General features: G+C 38.6%; 2 protein-coding genes across 2 annotated transcripts; both read right to left on the reverse strand.

Moving 5' to 3' along the window:
* Nucleotides 1–376: 376 nt before the first annotated feature.
* On the reverse strand, nucleotides 377–2,745 carry LOC131661962 (uncharacterized). The gene is made up of 3 exons (XM_058931625.1): nucleotides 2,308–2,745; nucleotides 1,335–1,437; nucleotides 377–1,057 (listed from the first exon to the last, which is right to left on the reverse strand). The coding sequence occupies exons 1-3, from the start codon at nucleotides 2,381–2,383 to the stop codon at nucleotides 928–930; spliced, it is 309 nt and encodes a 102-aa protein (XP_058787608.1). The 5' UTR covers nucleotides 2,384–2,745; the 3' UTR covers nucleotides 377–927.
* Nucleotides 2,746–3,045: 300 nt separating this feature from the next.
* LOC131658370 (uncharacterized) lies at nucleotides 3,046–8,848 on the reverse strand. The gene is made up of 6 exons (XM_058927675.1): nucleotides 8,650–8,848; nucleotides 7,044–7,483; nucleotides 6,731–6,924; nucleotides 6,427–6,573; nucleotides 4,238–6,340; nucleotides 3,046–3,088 (listed from the first exon to the last, which is right to left on the reverse strand). Exons 1-6 carry the CDS (start codon nucleotides 8,846–8,848, stop codon nucleotides 3,046–3,048), a joined length of 3,126 nt encoding a protein of 1,041 aa, XP_058783658.1.
* Between the last annotated feature and the right edge of the window lie 242 nt (nucleotides 8,849–9,090).

The following is a 9,090-nucleotide window of genomic DNA, read 5'->3' on the forward strand; positions in this document are numbered from 1 at the left end:
GAAGTTAAAAAAAAAAAAAAATCATTTTAGACCCACATAGGAACTAAAATGCAAATCGAAGTAACATAGGTTGGAACATATATACACTGTCAAACACATTACAACATATAAATTCAAGTCCCAAGCTACATTTTTTTTTTATAAGCAAAGTTTATTAAATAGAGTACAAGGGGTACTCAACCCGATACAACAACGCTTAGTCAAAAATTAGAAAATCAAGAGGTGAATGTAACCAAAAATACAAAGCGGTACAACATGCTCCTTGTTGCACCCCAAAATTTGCCCACCTAATTTTATTTTAACTGGCTTAAGCATTACATTTCATCTGCATATCCCTATCAGGTCATCTAACACTTCATACATCATCTTCTTCAAGGCACTCCTATCACGTGTTCACCAAGGCAAGAGATTTTTTAGAGTTAAAGGAAGGTTAATCTGGATTAAATTTGATAATTGAAGTAAAGGGCTGTAGCGCAAGATTAATTTAATTTGATCACATGGATCCTTTGTTTGGAATTGTTTAAGGAAATTATCTAATGTCAGGAACGCAAAGTGGTTCAAGCTTGCGATGTTGGTTCATACAGCTCTTGCAATTTGAAGGAACTAAGCATACAAGTCAAGGGTATCCGATGCATACTAGCCTCACGCTATCATTTTCAATGCCCACTCAAAGACCTATCGTGGCCCATTCAAGGTTCTAACACAAATCTAGAATTCAAGAGACACAAAATATAGGAATCCACCAAAGCCCATTTCTTATTACAAAAATCCATTACAAAATCCAAATACAATTACATCATTACACCATTCTAAATTCTTTACAAAATAAACAAAGAGTATGCCAAAAATAAAATAATAATCAAAGCCTATAGTGCACTTCTCTTGAAATTCTTCATGCCATCAATGCCCATTTAACATGTTGCCCTGCTAAAAAAAACTCACACACTTTGCTTCAAAAAAGACCATGCAGCTTAACATCACCATTTGAACCTGCAAACAGTTCCAAACCATTTCAGTAAACCAAACTGCACTGCCAGTCCTGCAAACCAGTTCAGATCTGCACCAAAACAAAGACTAGCATCAGCATTTCATCACACTTATTCATAACAGTTCTACCTACACAGTCCAAGCAAGAATCAAAACCAGTCACGTCGCGAACTTAACTTACAGCAGGATAAAACACTAGTAAAGAAAGTTCTACACTGAATATGTTTCGGTTCAGCAAAACAAAAAGGACACGACACAATGCCACATAGTCAGCAAGTGTTTAAGTCAGAAAACAACCAAGACTGAGCATCAGTATGGACCCTATTATTTGAAGTGTTTTAGCTTACCCGAATAGTCGATCCACGTGACATCCTTGCTTCCCATATAAACTGAATGTGAAGCTCAATCCGATAACTAGTTCAGCCAGCATCGTACCAACGGGGGTGTGCCCTGCAACTCAAAGAAACAGATATAAACACATTCAAACACAAGCAAAATCCACACATATACATTCAGATTCACTATCCTACAACTAACCAATAGTTTCCTACCTATTCACCCTAACTCCTAACAGAATTGATAAAACCTCTAACCATAAATAACTAACCCTTCCCATCACTAACCAAACCTATTCTCAATACATAATAGTAACTGTAACTAACTTTCAGTTACTAACTAACAACTCCTAACCAATTCTCCAAAACAGAGATAACCACTTTATAACTTCTAACAGAATTAGTTACCCAGCATATAACTAACTTTTAACCTATTCTAACAGTTATAACAAACTTCTAACTACCCTAACAACCTATAACAGAAACTAACTAAAATCAGAGTAACTAACCTTTTAGCCATTCAACTCTTCCCTTCACTTCTATAAATCCAAACCTTCACCCAATTCAGAGACTCTCCACCATTCACACTCTCCATTTTCAGTTCTCTCTCTCCACATTCTTCAATTCATCTTCATTCAATCATCATCACTCTACAACTTCAAGCTCTCGATTCACTCTCCATCAACTCTAACCATTCTCATCTTCATCTCTCATACCCTGCGAACCTCCATTCATCATCATCTTCATACCAAACCCTCACTACACGCTCCTCAATTCTTAACTGCAAGAGTTTCTCCATTAGAAACTCTTGACAGTGGAGCTAAGCCTGCAACTCGTAAATCTCACACTCAGCTACACGGTTCACACAACACAGAAAAGACTCACACAGAAAAAAAACAACAACGGAAATCAGAAGAAAGATCAAGAAAAAAATTCAAAGAAGAAAGAGTAGAAGAATCTGAAAATCGAAGCATCGAATCCTTACCTGGAATTGCAGTTCGTCCTCTATCAGTGCGTTTATTTCGCACCGTCTTCGCACCGAACTGGTCTTCAATAATCATCTTCACCTCCCACTTCAGGTAAGTCGTTTCTTCACTCCTTCTTCGACCTTTTGTGATTATGTGGTAGATTAGATCTTCGTGAACAATTCCCCTAAGGTCTCACGCATAGGTTTCGTGTATGTACCATTCGTCTCCGCTCTTAGAGGTTAGGGTTTCGATTGGAATAGAAGAGCGACGCAAGATGAGAACGAATTGGAGGTATTACGTTGTGTGGTTAGAGTAGTAGATCAGAAAAGACGTCGGAGAAGGAAGCATTGGCGCCGTTAAGTGTCGCCGGAAATCGTATTCGTGAAAGAGAGTGAGAGACGAGTGAGGAAGGGGGAGCGTCACATTTCATTTACCCTAATTTCCCCCTTTTCTTTATTCCGTTTTAATATCATTTGATTGTTTTTATTTTTAATTTTGAAAATAATGAAATCTGAATGAAATAATAAATGGATCACATAATAACATCTGGGCCGGATTTCAGTTCACACCCCCCTGTGGCCCATGATACATCGTTTTTGGCATAAGAAAATCTATAACAAAATACTCACTTTTGGGCCAGACATGGGCCCTGCGCCCCTGCTATTCAGACCACCAATAATTGCAATTTGCACCCCTTGTTCATATTAGATTCAAGTTTTAATTAGTTTTTCCCATTTCTTTTAGTAATAAAATCACTAATCTTCACTATCACTTTTAGACTTTGATACAAACTTATTTCTTTCATAAATAGAATAAAAAATATTAGTTTTAGGCTATTTGTTTTAGTCTTTTACTTGACTTGTAATTCAATTTCTTTCATAAAAATCAACATAAAAATAATAGTATTTTAACTCACTTTTGTGCTATATTTTGACTTGTTCTATTTCATGCTCTTGTACTATTTTCATGTATTCTACTTGTTGACTTCTAATTGTGATCTTTATTTTCATATTCTTTTATTCCTAACCTTAGGTAGAAACCATGATAACATTAGGTAGAAATTCCCTTCATATTTAGGTTAGTTTCTTTTCCTTTTCAACTTTAAAACACTTAACAAATACTTGAATTAAATCCCCATAAAAAATACCAAGAAAACACTTAAAACACTAATAATCAAAGTGAAAATTCTTAAAAAGGGAATGGAAGCTTGAACCTCCCTTGCTTAAGGGAATGTTCGAGTGCTTGGATCTCCCTTGCTTAAGGGTCCCATTCAGGCGTAAGTTCCCAACTTCTAAAAAACACAAACCATAGAGTAACTCGAGTTTCCCTTGCTTAAGGGATTTCCTCGAAACGCTCAAACTCTCTTCTCTATCTCGCCTCCGAGGCATTCTTTAATCGGACACGTTATTTCCGCTCCATTCCCAGCTTAAGACTCCAGAGGTCGAGCAGCGGAGTGCGAATGTAACTTCGTCCACTAAAAAACACAAAAACAAACAAAAACTAAAGAGCCGAACTACGGCGCTCTGATTCCTGAAAAGGATACGTAGGCATTGGGTCGCGGGGCCTAAGCGAGCACAATTATTTATAAACCTTATTTTCCCCGTGTTTCTTTTCTTTCCTTTGCATGCATTCCCTTAGTAATTAAGCTTTAGATTTACACACCCTTTAGATAGCAACAAACATAGGTGGATACCATCGAGTACGATGGGCGTGAGGGGTGCTAGCACCTTCCCCTTGCGTAACCGACTCCCGTACCTTATCTCTGGTCGCAAGACCTTCTCTTATCCTTATTCTAGGTTTTCTAATATTCCTTTCCCTTATGGGATAAATATATTGGTGGCGACTCTGTTCATTTTTTCGCGAGCGTGCAACACTCCTCTATTGCCAATGCTATGCCATGACCAAGCCATCACTTTGATGTTCATTATTAAATCGTCGAGCACCAACCGATCGCCTTTGAATATGATCTTGTTTCTCCATGTCCATATCGTCCACACAGTAGCTAACCAAACTAAGCATAATTTCTTCTTCTTTATCTTCCCCTGTAAGGCTTGAGTGAAATTCCTCAAGTGATGCACACCAACAAAATCCTTCATGTCTTTGATATCCAACCAAACATAGATGTTGTTCCACACCTTTTGACTTATCTTGCATTTGAACAATAGATGATCAAGGTCTTCTGCCTTCTCATTACAGAATACACAAAGTTCTTGTTCATTTCGAATTATCCCTCTTTTTACAAATTGATCTTTTGTAGGTAACCTATTGAGCGCCACCCTCCAACCGAAAACCTTCAATCTTGATGGAATGTTAGTCTTCCAAATCCTATTGAGCGCTAGCTTTGTTTGAGTTTCCACCACATCTTCCAAATCACAGTCACGAAATAGATTGTAACAACTTTTCACATTAAAAACTCCGTCTTGATTCAGCCACCATAACAACTTGTCTTTCACCTCGGTAATGGGCCTGATATTTGTTAACAACTCAATTAGACTAAAGGCTTCCTCTGTTGCAATCGGATCCTCTAGCATCTTGTCTGCCTCGACGTGCAGGTTCCAATTCCATTCGTTGACGTTCCAATTTCCCATCTCGCAAATCTTTCCCATAGGTTTTCCAGCAAGCCTGAACAGGTTTAGAAACATGGATTTTAGTGGTGCCTCCCCAAGCCATTTATTATGCCAGAAAAAGATAATGTCTCCTGCGCCTAATTTAGCTGATAAGCCACCTGCAAAACAATCAAAGTTAGTTTTTAAAGTACTGGCTGAAATCACATCCTTCCACCATGCTGAATTTTTCTTAGTCTTCTTAGCATCAATGCCGCACATCACAGCTTGTTGCAAATTCCCATATCTGGCCTTCAATATATGTTTCCAAATAGTATCATCTTCCATCAGTATTCGCCACTTCCATTTACAAAGCAAGGCTTTGTTAAAATGTCCTATGTGTCTTAAACCGAGTCCGCCTTCTTCTTTGGGTCTGCAAATGTTATTCCAACTCACCCAATTAATACATCTTTTATCTTCCTTACCACACCAAAGAAATCTGCCTTGTATTTTGATTATCTCCTTTATAATCTTGACAGGTGCCTTGTAGAAGGACATGGTATAGATTGGAATGCTTGAAAGAATCGAGTTCAGCAGTGTTACCCTCCCACCAATTGATAACAACCCCGCTTTCCAGCAAGACAGCTTTTTCTTCAAACTAACCAACACCGGATTCCAAGAATCACATCTTCTAGGATTTGAACCAACCTGTATTCCTAGAAATTTGAAAGGCAAAGAGTCTCTGCAACAACAAAGGAAATGGGATGCAGCCTCCATAAAACTCTCATCCACGTTCACCCCGTATATTTTACTTTTAAAGAAATTCACCTTGAGACACGATACTAATTCAAAACCCCTGAAAATAGCCTTGATACTCCATAAATTATTCCAATTCCCCTTCCCCACCATAATTGTGTCGTCGGAAAACTGAAGGAGTTTGATTTCCAAATTTTCATCCATCTTATAACCCTCATATCTTCCATCCTCCGCTGCTTTATGGACTAATGCTGTTAATCCTTCGGCCACCAAAGTAAACAAAAACGGCGATAGCGGGTCTCCTTGTCGCAGGCCCCTCTCCACCAAAAAATCTTTAGTTGGGCTCCCATTTACTAATACTGACATTGAACTATTAAATATGCAAGCTTCCATCCATCTACACCATAATTCCCCAAAGCCAAACTTCAGTAGCATAGACCGCAAGAAATTCCAATTGACGCAGTCATATGCTTGTTGAAAGTCTACTTTAAAAATGAAGCATTCTTTCTTCTCTTTCCTTGCATGATCGATAATTTTGTTCAAAGCCAAAACACCATCCAAAATCTGTCTCCCTGGTACGAATGCTGTCTGAGATGGTGAGATAATCCCTTTCAGGACTGTTTTAATTCTATTAGCAAGCAGATTTGCCAGAATTTTGTATAAGCAGCCTACTAAACAAATAAGCCGAAATTCTTCAAGGCCTTGGGGGTTAGGTGTTTTGGAATCAAAGCTAAAAATGATGCTGTTATAGCTTTAGGAAGAGAAGCATTCAAATGAAACTCCTTAACAAACTTTGTTATTTCATCCTCCAATAAATGCCAAAATTCTTGAATAAACCTGAAATTGATTAAATCAGGTACAGGACTTTTCTCTCCATCTGAATCCCATACCGCTGCTCTAATTTCCTCGCTTGAAAAATCAGCCTCCAAAAGCAACTTCTCCCTATCTAAAATTTGATTGAACCTCAACCCTTGGCATACAGGTCTTTCCAGACAATTCTCCATAAATAAATATGCTTCTAAAAACATTGAGAATTTCATTCCTAATGCCCGTAACATCTTCAATGCACTCCCCCTGGCTGTTTTGAACTGAAACTATAGAATTCATGCACCTTCTGCCTTTTACTACTGAATGGAAGTACATGGTGTTTAGATCCCCCTCGTTTAACCACTTTTGCCTTGACTTTTGCTTCAATAAACTCTCTTTAAGATGAAGGTGTTTCCAAAAATTGTCAACCTCTTCTTTCCTTGTTGCAGCCAGCATATTGAGATTAATTTCTGCATCTTCTAAATCTGCTTCATCACATTCTCTCCTCTTCAACCCTGCTTCCTCCACCTTGAGATCGATCCAACCGAAACACTCCTTATTACAAACCCTCAATTTGTTTCTCAGCAGCTTGAACTTTCTTTCATGACATAAGCTTGTTTACAAACAATCACCGAAGATCTCCAAACCTCCTCCACAAATCCTTTAAACTCCTTGTTTTCAAACCAACAAGAATTCACCCTAAAGGGCTTCGGTCCCCAGTCCTGATCGTTAGCTTTCAACCAAATTGGAGAATGGTCAGAAATATCTTTATCGCCCGTGTTCTGTCCAATGATCTTCCAATTATCGATCAAAGCTTCTGATAATAGAAACCTGTCTATCCTGCTTCTCGCGCTCCCATCCTTATTAGACCAAGTGAATTTGTTTCCTATTGCCGGCACATCCACGAGTTCGATAACATCAATAAACTCATTGAATTCGTTCATGTCAGTGGATCTACACTCTTTGTTCCTTCCCAATCTTTCACTATTTTCTCTCATAGTGTTGAAATCTCCACCCACACACCACCAACCATGATCATATTTGTTTTTGAGATTCACCAATTCAGACCATAACACTCTTTTCCTCTCTAACAGACAAGACGAATAAATGTTAACAAAATAACACAGTTGATTTTTATAATAAGCACATACCCCAATTGAGCCTTCTGTTCTAAAGCTGAATATAGGTGATATCGCCCCTGTCTTCCACATGATAAGAATCCCACCTGAAGCTCATTCGGAATCTTTGGCTGACCAACTCACGTCCTCTCTTCCCCACAAACTTGCCACTATTTTTCCATTCATGTTTTGTACTTTAATTTCTTGAATAAACACCAAATCTGCCTGCCCTCTACTAATGATTTGATTCAACCTTCTTCGTTTCGAAGAAAGACAACATCCTCTAATGTTTAAAGATACAATATTCATCACAACAAAATTTGTTTCGCCTTCCTTGATTTCAACCCATCTGCATCACACAACTCCATCCCCCTAATTTCCTCCTCAAAATTATCTTTCCCCCTTCCTCCTAAAATTCCCAGTTGAGTGATCTCCCTCCAAACCTTTGCTGCCAGCTTTGTTTCCAAATTAACTTTGTCTCCATTATTAGATAAATTGCACTCTGTTTGAGACTTGCTGCAAACAATAGTTCCTTCTGATGATTGTACTATTTGATCCTTTGAATAAGAAATTTCCGATTCAACGATGTTGTTACTATTCCCCTTTCGCTTTGGTCGACTGAGAATCGAGAAAAAGGGTTTAGAGATATGAATGTCACTGTTGTCGATGGATGAAGTGTTGTTGTTGGTATCCCCTAATTCATTAAGTGCCACGATATCAGCCACCCACCCCCAATACTATGGGCTTTGTTGGTTCTCATCACACGAACTTTAGATTTTATTTTTTTCTATTGGCCCAATATCCAACCCCCACATTTGATAAAGCTTTTGGGCCCACAAAGGACTCTTTACCCACATCCCATTCACCTATTTGTAAATCCACTGATCCTCTAGATATTGACTTTTGGATACGATGGTAGGTATTTCTCAGTAAATTCTAGACAATTTTTGTCAATGTTCAGCTTTTCTGAAACATCCTATCAACCCCCTGCTGCGCCTCCCGCTCCATTTGCAGAGAATTTAATGTTTCCGTCTTCTGATGGCTCAAATCCTCACACTTCTCGATGTTATCGGTTTTTGACTCTTGGACAAAAGAGTCTTCTTGAACCACTGCATTGGGTTGTAGTTCTAGTCACCATCTTCATCTTCAGAGCTTTGCCAATAATCGCTTTTCCCTGAAACCTCTGTTCCTGAGCTCCTTGTTGTAATCCTCATGTGTCCATGGGAATCCTCAACAACCTTGATCCTAAAGACATTCTCATTGATTGAGATATTGTATGTCTCGTTGAGCACCAAACAGTATTTAGTCCTAACAAGAATCCTCGCAACATCCATGTTTGACTGTTTGATGGTTTCAGCGTCTGAGCTAACGTAATGACCAATAGTTTTCGTCGAACACCTTTGGGTTCCAGGCGTGACATGGCAGACCATAGATTCTTAGCCAGGTTAATCTTTCGTTATCTACATCCTGCGGTCTCCATGGCCTAATCTCGATGAACCACTGATTAATCCAGTTTGGTGCTTCCTCAATCAACGCTTTCAATTCTCCTTCCTCATCTTCTTCAAGCAAACAAAGA

This window comes from Vicia villosa, linkage group LG3 (assembly GCF_029867415.1).
Source record: "Vicia villosa cultivar HV-30 ecotype Madison, WI linkage group LG3, Vvil1.0, whole genome shotgun sequence".
In the NCBI taxonomy this organism is placed as follows: domain Eukaryota; kingdom Viridiplantae; phylum Streptophyta; class Magnoliopsida; order Fabales; family Fabaceae; genus Vicia; species Vicia villosa.

Coding starts and splice junctions, on each gene's coding strand:
- LOC131658370 (XM_058927675.1), bottom strand. CDS start 8,848: ATGGATGTTGCGAGGATTCTTGTTAGGACTAAATACTGTTTGGTGCTC. Junction 6,925..7,043: donor TTAAAGGATTTGTGGAGGAG/GTTTGGAGATCT, acceptor ATCGATCTCAAG/GTGGAGGAAGCAGGGTTGAA. Junction 3,089..4,237: donor ATCATATTCAAAGGCGATCG/GTTGGTGCTCGA, acceptor TATTTATGAAAG/AAATAAGTTTGTATCAAAGT.
- LOC131661962 (XM_058931625.1), bottom strand. CDS start 2,383: ATGATTATTGAAGACCAGTTCGGTGCGAAGACGGTGCGAAATAAACGC. Junction 1,438..2,307: donor AGGACGAACTGCAATTCCAG/GTAAGGATTCGA, acceptor TTTGAGTTGCAG/GGCACACCCCCGTTGGTACG. Junction 1,058..1,334: donor CACGTGGATCGACTATTCGG/GTAAGCTAAAAC, acceptor GTTTTGGTGCAG/ATCTGAACTGGTTTGCAGGA.